Source organism: Myotis myotis, unplaced genomic scaffold (assembly GCF_014108235.1).
Source record: "Myotis myotis isolate mMyoMyo1 unplaced genomic scaffold, mMyoMyo1.p scaffold_m19_p_16, whole genome shotgun sequence".
Lineage (NCBI taxonomy): Eukaryota > Metazoa > Chordata > Mammalia > Chiroptera > Vespertilionidae > Myotis > Myotis myotis.
In genome coordinates, this window is record NW_023416320.1 from 19,604,544 (window position 1) to 19,625,515 (window position 20,972).

A 20,972-nucleotide genomic window follows, 5' to 3' on the forward strand; every position below is an offset into this window, starting at 1 on the left:
TTTTATTGATTTTTTACAGAGAGGAAGGGAGAGGGATAGAGAGTTAGAAACATCGATGAGAGAGAAACATCGATCAGCTGCCTCCTGCACACTCCCTACTGGGGATGTGCCTGCAACTAAGGTACATGCCCTTGACTGGAATCGAACCTGGGACCCTGGAGTCTGCAGGCTGACGCTCTAGCCACTGAGCCAAACCAGTTAGGGCTATATAAATTCTTTTAGATAAATCTGAACATGAAAATATTTATTTGAAATAATTATCAGCGTTGTTTTCACTGGAAGGCATCATCAACTTACTATTTTTGGAATTAAGGAAAGAAAATTCATTCTTTGCTTATTTAATTTGAGGAGCAGATATTTCTATGAAAAGTGGCTATGGTCCTTCTTTGAACTACCATTGAAATGGTAGTGTTTGGGAACATCATATTCACTACTATAGGTGCACTATAGTACAGTCATTATAAGGGAGTCTGGAGTTGGAATACCTGGGGTCTCATCTAGGCTCTGGCATCAAGCAAGCTAATCCCCTGTATATTTATCTAGAAAATTAGGAGATACTATGAAATTCTATATTCTCGTGAGGAATAAAGAAGTTAGCACATGAAGTAGATTTTTGAAACAGAGCCATGTATTTGGTTTACAATCAACAAATGATATCTATCATTGTGCTATTTTATTCTCATGTACAATACTTTTTAGTGTTGTTCCTATTTTAAAGATATGGAAATATATGACATCAACATACAAAGCTTGAAAATGCCTATGGTTACATCTATTGTTCTCTTCCCACTACACAGCGCTCCTATGCTATAAGTAAACTATATTCTCAAAAATGCAGTGTGTTCTCCTCAGTCCTCTTAGATAGTGATCCTGCCTCCTACTTCACAGAGAAAGAGAACATCTTACAAGTTTCTACTAGGACAGCAGCGCGTTCTCCCACCTACTGTGTCAGTGCCCACATTCTCTGCTTTTCTCCTGGGAGCCACCGCTTTTGGTGATCATGTGTGTACGTAAGGAATGTACATTGTATGGCCCTTCCACTTGCACATTAGTCTGGCTTATGCAATGACATCACTCTATTAATTTGTCATCAATTTTCCTCATCATCAATTTCTCCTCTTCATTGGATCATTTTCATTAGCATACAAACATGTATTTTTCTGCTATCTTATTTTTTTTAAATACCTTCAATCATGTGATCAAACAGCATCCATAATAGTGAGACATCTAGATGTTTATATAACACTTAATGATATATAAGCATCACCCACGAAGGACTATGGTTAAAAAAAAAAGTTTAATCAAAAACTAATCAAGTCTTTAGACCTAACTTGCTGTTTATATGACAAACAGTCAGGGAGTTATGAGTGGGGGAGTGATGTAATTGAATAAGTTAAATGACCCATCAAAGAAACAATTGGAAAAATCCAGAATACATAATATTTTACATGAAAACTGTCCTAGTCTCTTCAAAGTAATGTTATGAGGGTAAAAAAACTAAAACATCAAAATCAAACATCAGCCTAAAACTTGATTTGGATCCTAATTTGCCGAAAACAACTATAAAAGACTTTTGGGGGTTAGGGAAATTTTAATATGGACTGGATGTTAAATTTTTCCAGGTGTAGTAATAGTATTACAATTATGCATTGTGTTTAGCAACAAATATTACAATATTCTGGGGTGAAACATATGATGTATGAAATGTATTTTCAAATGTTACAGAAAAAATAATATAAAAACAAATAAAAAACCTTCAACAATTGTTAAACTACGATGGTACCTTTATCAACATCCTATTCTTTTGTGCCGGAAGCATATTTTTAAAAATTTATCATAACAAGTTGGGGGGAAAACTCTCTTGATCCAACATTTTCCTACACAGATATTTTCAGCAAAACTCCTCAAAAGAGCCATCTGAATTCACTCTGTAACTCTCCTCCCTTTTCCTCAAACCTTCACCCTATCATTCACTGAAACTGCATTTGCCGACTTCACCAATGACTTCCACATTCCTATGTGCATCCACACTCTTCATTTTACTCAACCTTTCAGCAGCCTTTTGGGCAGGGATCACTTATTTCTCCTCCAAACTCTTTCTTCACTTCGCCTCTACGAATCAGTCTGTTTTTCTCCTACATTCCAGGCTCTTCCTCCCCAGTCTCCTCTTCTGGCTCTCTTTTATCTCCCAGATTTCTAAACACTGGCGAGGCCCAGGGCTTGGCTTCTTCTCAGTATAGGCTTACTTCTATGCTTATCTCATCCAAATTCATGGTTCTCAGCAGCATCAATATGCTGAAAATCTATAAATTTTTCTCAGCCTAGACCTCTCCCATGATGTGCAGACTGTGCATTTAGTTGGAATCCCCTCATCACCATCCCCCCGCCCCCTGCCCACCTCCCATGTCCGTAGCCTGGAGACCATAACACAGGAGCAGTAAGGATTTCTACTTTTGTTCTCTATGTGGTATATTCAAGAGGAGGCTGGTTCTTGGAATGGTCTGAGGTCTGGCTCTGATATAAAAGCAACGGAAGAGCATAAATAAGAGGAGTTCTGTGAATTCTGATTGGGAAGTCAAGAATATGCCTCTGAATTGGAAATGTTTCACTAAATTGATTCCAGGAATTGGGACCTTACTAGGCTGCTGCATGTAACTCGAACAAATTAAGGAGTTTATAATCAAACATTCTGAAGATCTCCAGCAGAAATATTCTTCAACTGCCTCCTCCCCTCCAATTTTAGTGCCCTGCTGCGTGAGCTTATGTGGAGGATACTAGAGCTCCTTCCCAATAGATGTCCTCAGCTTCAGTAAAGCAAACTAAAGTTAGAGAAACCCACACCATTCTCCATATAAGGTCTGAAAGATCTTATAAAATGAAACTTTGTCCATATTACTCCTCTGCTTAAACATCTTAATGGGTATCGGTTACTCCTTAACACAGCATAAAAGAGTCTCCAGCATTCAAACTAATCTGCCTCTTATTTCGTTCCCCTCTTGTCCCACTGCACCAAGCCATGATGAAGGTCGTGTTTGCAGCTTCAGGTTTCTCAAAGACAGATGAAGACCTCTAATTTGGTTTTCATATAGAAGAATGAATTTAAGCTCATTCATGCTAAATTAGTTAGGCCTCTGTATTGCTGAGAAGATTGAATGGGTTAATACGTGTAGATAACTCAGCACATTGCCTCACCATAGTAGGAACTCAAAAATAAACTTAAATATTTTTAAAATTGTATCTCCATTTTACAGATGGGAGTTGGAAGGGTTAAATATCTTGTCCAACTTGCCACAGAACTAGGTTGTAAAGCCATTATTTGAACCTAGGGTGTCTTTTTCCCAAGCCCAGAAATATGAAATATTGCAGAGTTGTTACATATTAATATATCAATTCTAATAAACCACATACAAAGCCTTCTGAAAAACACAGAAAAAGGTGTGAAATAAGAACCATTTATCATTTTAGGAAATGTAGCCTTCATGAATTGATTAAAAAGCAGAAAGAAGAAAGTGTTAGCTACACATTGACTACACCTATAATTGAACTGGGATTCAAAAAGGCGCAGACCCAACACAAATTTGTAAACACATCAGTTTTACCTACTTGACTGATGTTACATCCTTTGCCTAAGATGCCTTCCCCCTTTTCTATTTGCAAATGCAGCTCATTTTTACAAATATGTCATTTTTGAGAAGATGCTCCCCACCTTTTCAGAAAACAATTGTTACCCCTCTTTGCTGCATTATGGGTTTGATTTATCATTTCCATCTCATGATGTCATAATTAGTCTTAGGTATTTACCCTTATAGCAGAGTGGGAGATCCTTGATGAGAGAGTATGTTTACATATTTACTAGAGGCCCAGTACACGGATTCATGCACTGGGGGGGTTCCTCAGCCTGGCCTGTGCCCTCTCGCAATCCAGGACCCCTCTGGTGGATGTCGGACCGCCGGTTTCGGCCCAGGCCTGTGGAAATCAGGACTTAGTAGTGCCCAAAGCAGCAGGCAGCCAGGGAGGAGCCCGAGCCCCGGTGGGTGCCATTCGGCTCCTGCTCATCCCGGCCCATGGAGCCTGCTGCTCCTTGGTAGCACTGCTGCCGAGGCGGGAGAGGCTCACACTGGCACAGCTGTGCTTGCCAGGGTGAGCCCAGCACCTGGTGACCCAGTCGCTTATGGTTTTATATATATAGATCATTGCCATCCAACTTGGCACTTATAATTAAATGAGGATGTTTCAGGGGAGGGTATTAGGAAAAAAAATATATATATATATATAATATATATTAAAGAGAGAAAACAAGGCATGATAGAGTCAATGGTAATATCCATCAAATTGCACCTGAGACAAAACCTAGAATGGTATGCTAATGTTTTCCAAGGTCACGAGAAAATGTGGCCTGCAAGGAACCTCACTGTCACCTTACTCTCTTCACCAGTGAATCTCAACGTTCTGTCTTAACCCCCACACCTGAGGTATTTGTCATGAGCAATCATAGCTGACTGCCGCAGTGGTCTTGTTTCCTGGGGAAGAGTGCTTAAGGTTGGGAGTGGGTAGAAGAGAAGACCATCTTAGCAGAAAAGTGGAGGGTTTGCAGTTTTAAAAAATTCACTAGTTTTTATTTGTCCTCTTTTAAAAGGAAGAAGGCAGGATGCCTTTTCCACAAACTACCACAGAATAAATATTGTATGAACACGTGTATATCAGAGAAATAAAGGAATTTGGCGCAAGGTGGCATATGAAGCCACCATACATAATCAGAGGAGTTTTTTTTCTACAAATTTTCCAAGCAGAAAAGATATAACCTGGTTTTCCTTTTTCAGATATGAGACAAGATAAGGTGGGAAAGTGCTCATACATTGTTTTACAGGTAAAAGACACCAAATGGTTTCAAACAGTGAACGAGTGGGATATTATCTTACATTATCAGAAGAACAGAACTACCTCTGGTGGGGTGGAGGGGGGAGAATACAAAGTTTTCCAGAACAAAAGCCAGGATTGCTTTTAGAAAACAGTGATGAGATTCAGTTGATGTTCCAATTTACATGATAGAAAAAGGTTAATATTTTATGTCTGCAGAATTCTGTAGCCAAGCGTAAGAAAATATCAACTGCACCCTCACTGGTTTTGCTCAGTGAATAGAGCGTCAGTCTGCGGAATGAAGGGTCCCGGGTTCGATTCCAGTCAAGAGCACATGCCCAGGGTTGTGGGCTCAATCCCTGGTAAGGGGAGTGCAGGAGGCAGCCAATCAATGATTCTCTCTCATCAATGATGTTCCTATCTCTCTTTCCCTTTCGCCTCCTCTCTGAAATCAATAATATATATAAAATAAAATAATATAAAAATACCAACTGGTATGAATTCAAAAGATATAGTAAAATGCATGAAATAAAACTTCCATCACTATTTGAGGCACAGTCTTTGTAGACTGATTAAAACACGTGAAGAGAAAAATGTGACCTTCACATTGAGCCTACCAATAATTGAAGTGGGATTCAAAGAGAGCTACAAAGAGAATGCTTGCATGCAATGCAGAGATATTGAAAACTGCCTTATAGCCAGAAATTCAGTCTGTGAGAGGGTTAATAATCTCTAGCTCCTTACACACACACACACACACACACACACACGGCAATATTTGAATTTTGCAAATATCTTCCTGCCCTAACCGGTTTGGCTCAGTGGATAGAGCATCGGCCTGCAGACTCAAGGGTCCCAGGTTCGATTCCAGTCAAGGGCATGTACCTTGGCTGTGGGCACATCTCCAGTAGGGGGCATGCAGGAGGCAGCTGATGGATGTTTCTAACTCTCTATCCCTCTCCCTTCCTCTCTGTAAAAAATCAATAAAAATATATGTTTTTAAAAAATATCTTCCTAAAGCTCTTTGTTCATTTTTCTCTGTACCTTCTCAGTAATTTACCTTGACATTTTTTATGATTACCAAGGCCATTGTTTATTTAAATAAACACACTCTTTCATACCTGACCCATATGTCCCTCCTTGATTCTGGATTTTATTTTATGGTACTTATTTTATGACATTATATAATTCCCATGGTAACTGTCTTGGTATAATAAACAAAGGAGGATGACTTCAGCTGCTTTGTCCTGCAGTGAAGGAGCTGGCTTTCAAATTGGTAAGCTTGAACTGAGGAGAAAACAGCTAAAACAGAAATAATGATGAAAAAATGAAATTCATTTATGACATAACCCTGATTAGACGCTGAATGCACTTACCAGGCAGAATAATCACAGTCCTTCCTACTCTGCTGGACACACCATAAACCCACGCCCATTAGTGCCGCTGAGCTTAAGGCTGATTGGTTCCTTAGTACAATGCACTGTTACTAATTGATACTTCTAGTCTATTCCAATGTTCTTTCATCTGTTTTCAAAGCCCTAGGTACATTTAAATATATCTAAGCTAAGTGCATTACCAGATGACAAACAACAAAACCATTTATTAGAAATCAGCTTCTGTACTAATGACATGCACAATTTTTGCTATTATTTTCAATATTATGAGACTGAAGTGGAAATATATATATATATATATATATATATATATATATATATATACATATTTTATACAAAAACAAATAGACACATGAACTGTATTAAAAACATGGAATTAGAAGCAGTAATTTTAAGACCTTTTTTGCCTAATGTGACAATGATCTTTCTTCCCAGTTTCAAAAGGCTTTTAGGTGCTGTGGGTCTATTGCAACTTCAATTAAATCTTACCCTCCCCTGAGACTAATGCGGTTACAAGTAGTAATAACATTTAATTATCTCCTCCAGTTAACTACACTGCCAAATGATAGTATTTCCTGAGAGCCACAGATGTCGTTGTAAACAAGAACCCATTCAGGATCAGACGAGATCGTGCGCATTCAGGTGGAAGAGGGCATGGAGGGGTTAAATGGTGTTGGAAAAAATAAAGTTAAAAAAAGAAAGCCATAACCGGTTTGGCTCAGTGGATAGAGCATAGGACTGTGGAGTCAAGGGTCCCAGGTTCAATTCCGGTCAAGGGCATGTACCTTGGTTGCGGGCACATCCCCAGTAGGGGGTGTGCAGGAGGCAGCTGATCCATGTTTCTCTCTCATCGATGTTTCTAACTCTCTATCCTTCTTCCTTCCTCTCTGTAAAAAATCAATAAAATATATCTTTTTTTTAAAAAAAAAGAACCAGTTTGGAAATATGTACAGAATATCAGAACCACCCTGGCATATTTAATGCTTTTTTCCTTTATGGCTCATATTTGTATACAGCAAACATTTGCTTCACATCTAACCTACTTAATTACAAATTTCTTTAATAGATTCTCCTGGGGAAAATTACTTATCCTTCCTGTGCCTTGGTGCCCTTAGTCCAACCTCATAAGAGCACGCTAGGTAAATAGTAAACAGAGCAACTATTAGCTTTTATTATTACCTCGGGTAAAATATTCTGCTTCTGGCACTAATATGTACTAGGGACCAGTCACCTTCAAATTAAGTAAGGATATATTAGGCTAAAAACCAAAATTAGTTTTTCTAATGACAAAGTTGATGAATTGCATGTTTTATAGGTTATTACATTTAGTTTTCTTTAAAGCCCTACTTATAGGTCTAATCATTTCCCTTTCTTTCCAGCAGCTTTTCCAATGTGCTTAGGTTAAGTTTATTAGACGCAGAGGAAAGAATAGTATGCTGTAGGTATTTCTGACCTTAGGCATATTCTCCACAAGATAAGGAAGAGGTTCATTTAGATTGTAGAGAAAGTAAGTTTCTTTGGTTCTTTTGTGATTCTTTCTGGTGTGAGATCTTCACTCTTGCAGTTGTTTCAAGGACATGATCCGGAAGCATAGATTCAATAAATGTTCCACTTTTTGCCCCTGTTCTGCAACTCAACCCTCTAAGGCAGTTAATGCCCCTTTTGTAATCCCAAAACGAACTCTGTTCCAATTATCAAGCAAATTTTGGCTTGCAACAAGATTTATAGTCAGAGGACATATATGAGGCATAAAGTGTTTTTAGGAGTCCACTATTTTGTCATAAAATTTTAAAAAAAATGTTCAAAGAAATTTGAGATTCTAGTAAACACAGAGAATCATCTCCATGAAAGAATCCTTGTGAGTGAGTCATTCTGGATAGCTCTACTCTGATTAACTTGGTTCATGATGATCACATTAACTTCATTTCCTACTGTCTTATGCTCAGAATGAGCACCTATGATATGCCAATGTTCATGGTAGACACACAGGAGGTGCAAAGATAACTAAGATACGGCTTCCACCTCCAAAACAGCATGTATTCATTTGTCGGTTACAATATAACAAAGCTTAGTAGCTCATCTACTAATGGACCGCCTATACATACATAAGCCTAAGTGACTGAATGACCGAACAACCGGTGAACCGGTTGCTATGACATGCACTGACCACCAGGGGGAAGACGCTCAATGCAGGAGCTGCTCCCTGGTGGTCAGTGCACTCCCACAGTGGGAGTGCTGCTCAGCTGACCCATGGACACTAGACACAGGGCTCATGGCTGGGCGCCACAGCCCGGAGACCCCAGCAGGGCTGCAGCAAGCCTACTGAGCAGCAGCAGTGGCAGGCGCAGTGGGGCTGGGATGAGTAGGAGAGGCAGGTAGCACTGGACTGCCATTTTCGGCCTGATCCCCACAGGTTATGCCGAGGGACCCCACCAGTGCATGAATCTGTGCATCGGGCCTCTAGTTTAGATGATAAAAGCCTCTCCATAAATCCATTTGTTTATAACTCCCAAATTAATGAAAAGAGTCATAGTCTTTGCTGCAGTTCCATTAAATAGGAAATGTACATTGGTTCTTTACATTCTATATACTCAGTTTTTATCAGGCACATTTTTTCTTCATTTTTAAAATTTTTAATAAAGCTTTTCATTTTAGGTTAGTTTTAGATTTACAGAGAAGTGTCAATGATAGTACAGAGAGTTCCTGTATGTGTTGTATCTTGTTTCCCCTATTAACATTCATTTTCAAACCTAATAATAAATAATGATCAGCATATATCGTCTAAAAAGTCACAAAAGTGAGAATCATATGTAGATGTGCACTGTAGAGTTATAATTTTTTCATTTGATTTATGATTACAGTAAGATGTTGTTACTTGCCCAAGGTCAGATAAAAAAATTAATGACACATAAAATTAGATACAGAAGAAGATGTGTTAAATGGAGAATCAAAGAATGAATGAATGTCTTTAAAATGACTTCAAAAGGTATGGACTCCTGCCTAAAAAAATCAGTACTAATATTAACTTACTAATTTACTTTCCAAAATTGTTCTTTCATAGGATCCTTGCTTATATGCAACATGACCTGGCTTAGTTCCTGGTATATTTGGAAGCTGAGTGAAGACATGCAAGTTGAAAATTCCAGGGTTTTTTTTGTAATGTGAACTTCACAGAAGGAGATCAGGGACTTATTTTTAACCCAAAATAGGACAGTGTTTCTTATTTTCAAAGTAATCAGCTTTCATAAACTTTTGTTTTGTTTTGTGACGTTTGGTTGCTACTTAAAAAGGTGAAAGGATATCCATTTCCTTAGAAACACGGCTCTCCAGGACAATCACATATAAAATATCTTTACTAAAATATGATTTTACCTGTTATTTTTATCTTTTCTAAAATGTAAAACATAAGAATATTTTTAATGTGAAACTTTTATCTTGATCACTAAGTAGTACATGAGATTTTATGTGTACTTACAGTACTTACTAGTAGCTGCTGATAGCACACTAAAACTTTCATCTCCTCCTCTCTTTCCTCTCCTGCTGGTTTGTGAAAATCACTTCTCACAGCTAATCAGTCATTATGGCTCTTAGGAGAATTGACAATATGGGGGTGGAGAGAGTTACAGGTACAAGGAAAAGGGACAAAGGTTCGCTGAGCAAGTGTCATGGATCAATGAGTGCAATCGGTGGTTTACATGTCTTTCACTGCTTAGAGCTATAGATATCTTGCATCATGGATGTGAATATTCACTTTTTACATTTGAGAATCCTTGACAGGAAAGAGATCTGAACAACTTCCAAAAGGCCACCCAGCTTAGGAAAGCCTGGAGGGCAAATATGAACTACATGCCTGCCTGCAATGGAGGCCACTGTTCAGAGGGTAGAATCCCTGCTTCTGAGTGGATGGTATGCTCTCGATTTCCATCTTGATGTCTCTTGAGATACTTCTTCTGCCTTTACAAATTTCCCTGTACTTAAGTAACCCCAGATAAATGGGTCAAGGTTGAAGAAGTTTCCTCCAATTAAAATAGAGGACAGTATAAGTTCACTGAAGCCATGTGTCAAGTATAATTAAAGCCAGATTTCCTTCTAACTTCCTGAAGCCTCCAGTCAGGGACAAAGGTGTGTTGCTGTGAACCAAGCACAGGCCTGGGACAAGGACAGTGTGATAGTCATGGCTCTTCCCCTAAGTTTGTGTTTAACCTTGAGTTTGTTACAGGCGTTGTATTTTCAATGATAGTTATGCTAAACCTACATTCACAGCATCAGTGGATTTTGGGGATGAGATACTACATGATATAATTCTTTATAAATTGTAAATATCATAATATGGTATTATTATATTTTAATATTTGTTAAAATATCGCCTGAAAACAAATGCAAAGGTTATTCAGGAAATTGCTTACATAAAAATGTGACTTATTACTAATCTAACATTCAGAATTAAGATAATTTTCACTTAATTCTATCAACAGAAACTGCAAGTCACCCACTAATTTATAAACTAAATGTAGAATCAAAATTAAACATTCACAACCAAAAAAAATGACCAAAAAGTAAGTTTCCAAGTTAGCTTTATCAGTTGCCTGCCTTACTTTCAGTCACCTTCTTATATAACAATATAAAAATAAGTCATTTTACTGTATTAGTTGTACACTTGACATAAAATTTTAAAACCTCATCTATCGTTAGTTTTGGGAATGTATCAATTATTTTCAAATTTATGCCAGGAAAAGACCATCTAGATTCCAAAAAAAACTAAAACAGAAGTAAACTTTTGGAATATAACCTACGTATAATATGGCCACTCTAACAAGCTTTCTAAGAGGTTGGCAATGCTGAGAACTAAACAATGGCTTTTAAGCAAGTATGGAATACAGAATTGGTATTATAGGTATATGAAATGAAACAAAGAATCTAAAAAGAAATAAAACTGTTCAAATAAACTAGCTTTGCGAAAATTGGGTCTGTTCATATGAGTAGTTAGAAATCACTTATAACTTAAATGTATACCTACAGTGGAATTTATTAAGGTCCACAGAGTTAATTGTAAATTTCATAAACTTCAAAGCAAACATAGCTCATTTGAAATGGGGGAAATTTCCATAGAAATAATTTTGCTTTCTAGATTTTCCCCCAGGGTGGTTTTATTTCCTCTTTCCCATTAAAAATTTAGGAACTAAAAACCTTTCTCTCAAAAAAAAATTATTTAATAAAATAAAACACACTTAAAGTTACTTTTTTTGCAAACACCGATTTTCATAAATTCACTTATTAAAATTTATTGTAAACATGGACAAAGCCTTAAAAAATATACATGCAATGATTTCTTTTCAGCCTGTATAGCATCCAGGGACTTGGAGAAAAAAAAATTAACTTTTTATAATTCTGCATGACCGAGAGTCCTTCGAGATTCACCTTTCCCTAGACCTCTTGAGATAAAATCCTCTGGTGGGGAAAAAGTTGGGTTTTGAAATGAGAAACATTATATACAAATCATATTTCTGCCATGTACAACCTTGATGCTCTTGGTTGGACAAGTTATTTAATTCTAAGACTCAGGTTCTTCTGATGAAAAATGAGGGGAATAACAATAACGGGATTGAAGGATTCAATGAGATGACTATAAATAAAAGAGCCTACTAGAACCTCATAAATGTTAGTGTTTTATGAAATGCAACTCTATACCTACTACAGTTGCTTTTTATAATCAAATTTATGGGTTGGCTAGATAGCCTATTATACTGAAAAATACTGAGTCATAATAACATCTAAGTTCTGAACCCTTCCTCTGTTCCAAGGATTGTGCTGGGTATCTGACTGGCATAGCTCACCTCTTTTAATCCTCAGAACTAACTCATGACAATGCACTAGGTGCTACTGTTGGAACCATTTTGCAGATGAGAAAAATAAAGTTTAGAAAAGTGAAATAACTCAATATTAAATGACCAGGATATACACTCAGACACTCTGCAGCCCTCACTTGGTCTATTCCCAAGGTTCTCATTAACTGGCCTTTGAAAATATTCACACCAAACAAAAATGGAAATGGGGGCAATACAGGTAAAGAAAGGAATTCCAAATGTGGCAACTGCAGGGGAACACACACACAAACACACACACACACAACACACACACACACACACACACCAACAAAACAACAACAACAAACTCAGAAGAACTGCACCCTACATAGCTTCTTGGAAAAATGTTTTGAGATTGTGGCTGGTCATCACCTCTCAGCTTTAAGCCTCTGAGGTCGCATATGCCATTTCTATAGAATCCTGGGATTTTAAAAAGAAATGTTGTATGTTGTATGTCAACTTGTCTTTTACATAACCCAGAGGGGTTGTAAAAACAATACCATCACTATAAAAGCTTTCAGAACCACATTAACCTGAATATCACTTTTTTTTATTTGATTTGGAAATCCACAGGAATATATTGAATAAGGCACATGAGGTATTTTCTTCTTCATTCTCATTTTTCATCTGAGACTTGCATAGAAAAGGACAAGGTCCTGAACCATAGATCAATTTGCTTGATCTTGTATCATAACTTAAACAGACCCATAACCCACAATTAAGTTTACTAATTGTAAATTATATGCTTTTGAAAGGTTTAATAGTTTCACGAAATAATTGTAAAATGACCATTTGTACTTGTTCTATCATAAAATAAGTACTGATAATGGCTGAATGGCTAATGACCTGAAGAAACTGCGGCCTCCTTATTTCATAATTTACATAGAAAATGAATTAAATCTTAATAAAAAATGTCCTTCATTTTCTTTATAGAATTTATTATTCTTTTATCAATCAAAACATTCATTTCCAAAGGTTAAGGTGGTAGCTCCCAACTTTCAATACTTTAATTATTGCTATTCTTTATCTTACATCATGAAATGAGTTGCCATATTAACTAATCTAAATAATAGATTAATTTTATAGATGTTTAAATTGAGTCAATACACACCCTTAAATTATCTGTTATTTATTTGATGTTATTTTCCATGTAATCTTGTTTCATGGATGTTAATTCTATTGTAAAATATTGTCAAAACTTCACTCAGAAGTCATAGAAAATCACCTATCAATAGAATACAAGAATGCAATTTTCTGTAAGATGTCTAAATATGATTCTTTCTATCTATCTATCTATCTATCTATCTATCTATCTATCTATCTATCTATCTATCATATAGCTATCGATCTACCTTCTATCTACCTATTATTCCTTATACCCACCATTTAAAAACTAATTTAAAAGCATGGTTGCTTGTATGGAGCAGTTGAGAAGTTAATCGAGGTACACCAGATTGCCAAGTGGAAAAAAAATTGAAATAACTTATATGAAATAAATGAAGAAATTCAACAGATTATTAAAAAAATGAAGGGTGTATAACCATGCAACTCCATGAACAGTGACTACACATACAAGCAAATGAAAGCAGCTGACCACGTACCCACACACCTTGGCAGAGGTGCACTCCACACTCGGCGGCCGCCACCAAGACAGATGATCTCCGATGTCCCTTCCAGTCGATAACCTGATGAGCAGGTGAAGGTCAGAGTGTCACCAACCCCAAAGTTGAACCCAATTCGGTTACCATATTGAGGAATCCCAGGATCTTCACAAGGTTCAAGGTTATATTCTGTAAATTAGGTGGAGAGGAGGACAAAGAAAACGATAGTCACTTTTTAGGAATAGTCTGATACTTTACAATCTGGATGCTTTTAGGGCTTAGTAATACATTTAAAAAGTTAACTATTGTCTAATTAAGGGAACATGCAAATGGCCCACATAATTTTCTTCTTTTGTAAAAGATCTAATAACTTAATGAATACTTTTATTTGGGAAACTCAATATAGATGATAAAATGTCACCTTCTGAGTGCTAATTTGAAAATGTAGTTATTTATCATTCTTTCTTCTGCTTTAGAAACATAACCATTTTGTAGTTTTATTTTGTTTTGGTTCTTTTACTTATAATACTAAGATAATTGATGCATATTTTCAAACATACACACAAAAAATCTGGAATTAAATAATTTGCACTTTTGGAATGCATTTTACCTAATGGCTTTACTCTTATGTCTCCAGTATACAACAAATCCAATTAATTCATCATTTGGAAAACACCTGACTTCAGATACAAGCATTTATGCAAGACTGAAGTGTCCTCACACTGAGTAGTTTTATATTACAGAAGCAATGAATAAACATGAAAATGATCAGCTAAACACTCTTCAGAGTATAAGAAAGTATTGCTGATTGAACAACAATATAATTTATATGTCATCCTAAAAAGGTGTAGCTTACCTAAAAATATTCCCAGAGTACAAACTGACTATGTAATTGCAATGGCGAGCAAGAGAATTGTTTCAAGTTGATAACTGTTATTGCATTGCTAAAAAAAAAATATTTGTACATACTCTCAATATTCTAGCCTAAAATTGTTTATGCTCATTCACCACTCATTCTGGAATACCTAAATTATATAAGTATTTCTATGAAAATATTAGAATAATAGTTGAAGAACAAGGTTAGCTTTTGTATGATTTTATATATGCTGCTAATATTACAATTTTAATATTAGCAAGTTGGTATAAAATTTGCCATTTCTGCATTAAGAAATAACTACTTTTCCACAATTCCATTCAACTCAGCCATAGAAATTTAACTGACATGAACAGTTTTTATTTACTTTAGTCTTATAAATTTTATTTTCTGTAATCCAAGTCATAAAGTTGCCTATAGATGAGGTTATTCTAAAATAAAGGGAGAAGCACATTAATTATTTATTGATCATCTAGTTCCAAATAAATAAATTGCTTATCTGAATCTTGGCCTATAAAGTTTTTCAAGACACATAAAACTAGACTATCACTGGCTTAAGTCAAATTTTACTTTTAAAGCCTAATTAAAACTTTAAAATATGCATTTGAATTTCCATTTTAAGTTCACTGGGCATTTTAGCTAGCTTTTCTCTCTTTTAGAATTCTACATGTGTGTAAGTTAAAAAAAAAAAGTAACTAGTGAATTTTTTTAGCAAATTAATTTATTTATTCAAAGTGGCTCAAATGTTCCTTAAAATTTGTTGACAGGTATTTATTTACTACATTTTCTTTTTTTTTATTTTGTCATACATAAATAATGTTCATCCTGTTAAAAAAAAATGTGATTTTTTGTTGCCAAAATAACATTTTTTATTTGACTATTTCCTTACCAGAGAATGTAATATTGAATCCCTCATATGATATTGAAAAATCAGAAATGAAGCGCAACTGAGCCCTGAAATTTCCATAGAGGCCAGCATTGATGGTTGAAGGAAGCTCTGAACCAGTCAGGCGTGCCAGTGGTTGCGTGAAACTCCCGTTCTCGGTGATCAGTAAGTAGTCGTGATGGTCTTCCAAATGAAAGGTGTGGAAGTTGAACTGCACACCTATTAAGAAAAAGAGTAAAATTAGATTTACAACGTATATCAGTAAAACACAGGGTTACCAAAACAACCAATAAGAGGTACCAAACTACCAACAGAAAAAGGACCCTCTTCATAACCGATTTCTCTGAAAATGAGAAGCGCTGCTATAAAATATTCCAACTGTATAGTATAATATTATCTTTTTTTTTCTATTAGCATCCTTATAAGAGATATAGTGAATCATGTCTTAGAAACTGCTGAAGATAAAATTTAAAAACAATGACTGAAAAGAAATAAGTCAAGTTTTCTGAACATTGCAAGGAAAACATATATTCTTTATTGATAATAGAAGTACAGCTTTCTGGTAAACATTGTACATGCGTCCTTGGGCTCCTATTGCAAACCCCTTGAACAACATAGCGCCCACTTCCAAAGCAGATGTAAAGAGGAACTATTTGTTAAATGAATGTACTGGCTCTCTGTTTATTTATTTTCCACACACTTCGATCTGTGCAAATAATATACTGAAAAATGCTCATTGAATTTTCACAAACTGAACACACCTTTGTAAATGCACCCTAATCAATAGATAACTTTTCCAACAAGCAGAGCTCCTTTCATTAAACTTTTCTATCATTTCAGGAGTTTTTAAATGAATAAATTAACTCTTTTTTTAAAATATTACTACAGGCAGATTTTCTAGTAAATAATTTTAAGTCATTTTTGATATATTAGGATGACCACTTCCCCATTGTTAAGTTATTGCCTTTATCACTTATATTGCTAATTTATTATTTTAGTGGTGTTACACGAATGAACCATATTTAGTACTACAGGGCTTTCATTTATTTGCTTAAAGATGTGTTAACATCTATCACATGCCCAGTGAAATTTTATACTCCATGTGAGTTATATCTGCAGCTCTGATAGAGAATTTGAGACACAAATATTTCTAGAATAGTCGTAAATTTATATGGTAATAGAATTTTAATAAATAATCATAAAAATTTTAAATATTCAAGTAGATATAAACATGGACTTTACAATTAATTGCCTCAGCGCTGCAAACTATCTTTGTATTTTTGATACTAACTTTTGAACTTTTTAAATCAACCTCTTAACACTATGCCAGAGACAAAAGCCATCTGTTTAAGATTTTGTTGATATGTAAATTCCAAATAACATTAGCTTAACACATCAAAATGAAAGGGTTAGCTAGCTGGCATAATTAGGAAGGTTTAGGGAGTAAGGAGGGTCCATGGGAGAGGAATACAAAGATGGAGACTTGAGGACACCAGGGTGCTTATCTTACTTGTACAGAGAATAGAGAAATGCTCCAGGCAGATGGGAATATTCCTAACCTGAGCAATTAAAACAGCTGTAAACCAAGGACAGGGGTCTCTCTAGCCTGGGCAGCTGGGAGATCAAAGGCAACTCCAACCAGCAACATAAGGGGGAGAGAAACAGGAGGGCACCACGTGGGCTTTGAGCTTTGAAACTAATTCTATGGAGCAGAATGACCAATGAGGAAAGCAGGAGGGAGGTGGGGGTCCCAAATTAAGGAAAGGGACCAATTAAAAAGGTCAGATTCAAACAAAGAACTGCGGCATATACAAACTGGAGACAAAGGGACATGAGGCAGGATTTTTTTTTATTTTTCCCATTAGAGAGAAAGAGCAGGCTTTTCCCATTGGGGGCCCCTCCCCATGGGGTCCCCTTTGGGAACACCCTTGCCCAGATGGAGTTTTTATCTGCTTTTAATAAACGTCTACATTTTTTATTAAAGAAGCCTTTTTGTCTGTGAGTTTATTCTTCAAACTTCATGAAGACAAGAACTCATGGGAAGAAAAGGCTGCACCTTAAAACCCACGTTTCAAAAAGAAAGTAAATCTTTCTTATGGATAAACATGAGCCCATTACAATACTATAGAAAAGTAAATATAATCCTCTGTTGCATTACTCAAAGTGAATTTTACTACTGATCTATTGTTGCTCATGCAAAAATGACATGGTAAAGGACAATGCAATAAAAACAGATGCAGTAAGAATTCAGAAGATAGCCCAGTTAGTATTCTATGAGGAAAATTACCTTTTCCATGGGTTACATCAACAGTCCAAGTACAATTCAGAGAATTTGGATAAAATTCTGGGTAACCAGGTGATAAGATTGTTCCGCTAGGCCCTCTAACATCTCCTCCACATAATGCTGAAAATACAAAGAAAAGCAGTCTTATTAACAGTCATACCTAGAAAGACAGAGGCTGAACAAACCAGTCTCCTCCCTTGAGTCTGGTTCTCTTAGCTTAAGCTACTTCCTGGTAAATCACAGGAGTGTGTAAAGACCTCCTCCAATCCTGGGAAATCATTTCATCCATTGTGGCAGCACTAGAGAAGAAAAGGGTATGTAATAGCCTCAGAGAATTAACACTGGCCCCAACAGAATGTAGCTCCACTTGCCACATTTGAATCTGAAGTACATACTTATACAGTTCTAATTATAAGCAACATTTGCATATACCGGTCATGAATTAAACATGAGCAATTAATTGTTTAGCAGCCCCTCTTTTATTAAGATTTAAGAAAACAAATTGTTAATTCTATAAAATTCTTCCTTTTAAATTCTTAAAGGGATAGTTGTCATTCCTCATAGAATTCCTTTTAAAACAGGGAAGTACTAGTAAACTGAAAATTTTGAAGCCTGCTTCTGGAATTTTGCATTTCTCTGGGAAATATCATGAACAAAATGGTATTGATTTTTTTTTTTTTTTTTGAGAGAGAGCGAGAGTATAGATTTTTAAGTAGATGCTCCAGATCATGAAAATAAATGTGTATGAACTGAGGTCAAATAAATTAACTTTTTATTCAATGTTCATTTACTCAAGAACAAATCACAGTCTATAATGCTTTCTACTATATTCAATAACCATCAGTGGATATGGTATGCCAAAAAATGTTATCAGTATTGTGGGATGGGGCACACCCCCAGGATGAGCTTTCCTCCCCTAGCACCGCTAGTCACTCGATGTAACCCCCTCCCCTTTCACATCACTGGGCATTCAGTTCAAACCCTCCCCTGACCTTTCTTCCCCTGACATGTCAATAGTCATGCGGTTGGAACAAAAGGGTCTGGAGAATAGCCTCATATGACTCCCATACAATTCCCTGCAAGACCACTTTCTTAAGCATTAAGTCTTCTCCATAATGAGGTTCTGACCCACATCAAATAATCTTAGCAACAAAACTTGGGGCTGTTAACCAGAGACAGAGTTTTGGTCAAACTAAAGATGACATCTAGGCCTCAGTTCTGTTTCAGCTCCAGTCCCAGAAAAGCAGCAAAACCAGAGGAAGCGACACCATGACTGACATCAGGACAAGATGTATTGACTAATGACCTATCCTGGTGCCCACCAATCAGTGGAAACCAAGACCGGGAAAGGACACACCTGGAAAAGCTAATGAATGTTCTATTGAGAGTCCCCCCTGAGACTTGTCCTGAAGTCCCTCCCCCCCTCCTTTAAAACCCTTAAGAAAAAGGAACCCATGTGCTCGCGCTCTCTCTCTCTCTCTCTCTCTCTCTCTCTCTCTCTCTCGCTCTCTCTCTCTCGCTCTCTCTCTCTCTCTCTCTCTCTCTCTCTCTCTCTCTCTCTCTCTCCTGTGCCTTCTCCCTCAGGCGCTTATCTGGGCCCTTCTTTTGACTCTGTAACTTGTTTTCTGAGTCCACCCAGCCCACCTGGCTCACTTTTACCTCTGTGACTTTCTTAATAAACATCCTCTTGTATTTGAGTTCTTGGCTTTGAATTCTTTCTTGGCAAATCTCAAGAACCAAGATCTAACTTCACAGGTAACACCTGGTATTGTTCACCATTAACAGAAAGAATCAATTTTTACTCAGAAATATATGTACACAGAAAATATAATTGAGCTCAAAGTACTCTTTCCATATGACATAATTGATAGCAAAAAAGGGCAATGTCCTGTTTTTCAGTCACACATTTCAAGTAGTATAGAGTATCCATAAACTATTTAAACATATTTTTATATAAAAGTTTTAAAATAAATATGTGGTATTACTGAGTAAACAAATCTAAATTTACACTTTCACTTTAAATAAATTTAGTACACTCTGAAAGTGGAGAATGTGGGCTGGAGGCAGTGTAGTAGAAGGCCAGTGCATAGGATCTGGATTTAGGCTGGCTGAGTTTGAATCCTGACTGTGGTTAGCTGGTGGGGTGACACTAGGCAAGATAATGAATCTTTGTTTGCCTTAGTTTTCTTGCCTGTAAGTGTAACTTAATTCTGGCCTGGATTTTCCCTTTGTCTTCCAGGCAAATGGCTTCTGCTACAGATATGCTAATAATTAGAAAAATTCTGCTTGCAGCCTGAGTGTTTGGGAGAACAACCCTATTGTTGGGAGGTGCCTCTCCCAAAGAGGAGGGAAAATAAGTACAAAATAATGACTGTTGATCAAAGTTTTGCAGTGGAGGAGCCTCAAGATGTGACCGAGATAAGCAGGGGTCAGTGAACTGAAGGACAGGGAACAAAGAGAGTCAGAGATTTCATGCTCTTCTGTGGGTCCCTGTTGGTGCCTTAGATGTCACCAACCACCTCTGCCTTTCCTAAGATTCGGGTAGTCAAACAACAAATTCTGCTTTTATGCTTTTAAACCTGTTAAAATTGGGTTTCTGTCACCATCACAAGAATGCTATTATAAATGGTACTGTGCCAAATACAAGGGAGATATGCTGATGATTTTTTTTCAAACCTTGTTATATAAATAAATTGGACTAAAGCTGCTACTAAAAAATGATGGCACCAACAGCACTTGAAAATTTAATCATAAAATGAACAATGTGATCTTCCACTTAGAAGAGAAAAGTATAAAAGCTTGAAATAGTGTTATAAATAAAAACTAAAACCCAGAACTAAACACTGCATAGATTTACATGGTATGCTTTTTAATAAAGCAAGTATGAAAGCACTTCCTAATCTTAGGGAAGCAGTTCCTTCCATTGTATTTTCATGTCTTTTCTGAAAAATGAAGCATTTCTGAACTATTCTCCATGGAAACAAAAACTAATAAGGGCACTAGTATACTATTCATCATGACCAGCAACATGCCACCACAGGGCAGTCTGGGTACCCTGCCACTGTGCTGTGTAGCTAGGTAGCAGCTGAATTGGTACATGCTGCCTTCCAAGGCAGGGGGTAAATGCTCTATTCCATCAGTGCATTCATCTGATACCAATTTGATATTTTCAATGTTATTTTGTCAAAAGGCCCAAGCACACAATATGCACT

The 20,972-nt window shown here is 36.5% G+C and overlaps 1 protein-coding gene across 3 annotated transcripts in view; it reads right to left on the minus strand.

The window, feature by feature from the left end:
- CSMD3 (CUB and Sushi multiple domains 3) overlaps positions 1-20,972 on the minus strand; it is an 872,847-nt gene that overhangs the window by 312,971 nt on the left and 538,904 nt on the right. For all 3 annotated transcript variants that reach the window (XM_036338167.1, XM_036338166.1, XM_036338165.1), the window contains 3 exons: positions 17,764-17,880; positions 15,480-15,695; positions 13,717-13,905 (listed from right to left, as the gene is read on the minus strand). In XM_036338167.1, the coding sequence (XP_036194060.1) occupies positions 13,717-13,905; positions 15,480-15,695; positions 17,764-17,880 (522 nt within the window). The remainder of the gene's footprint in view (positions 1-13,716; positions 13,906-15,479; positions 15,696-17,763; positions 17,881-20,972) is intronic.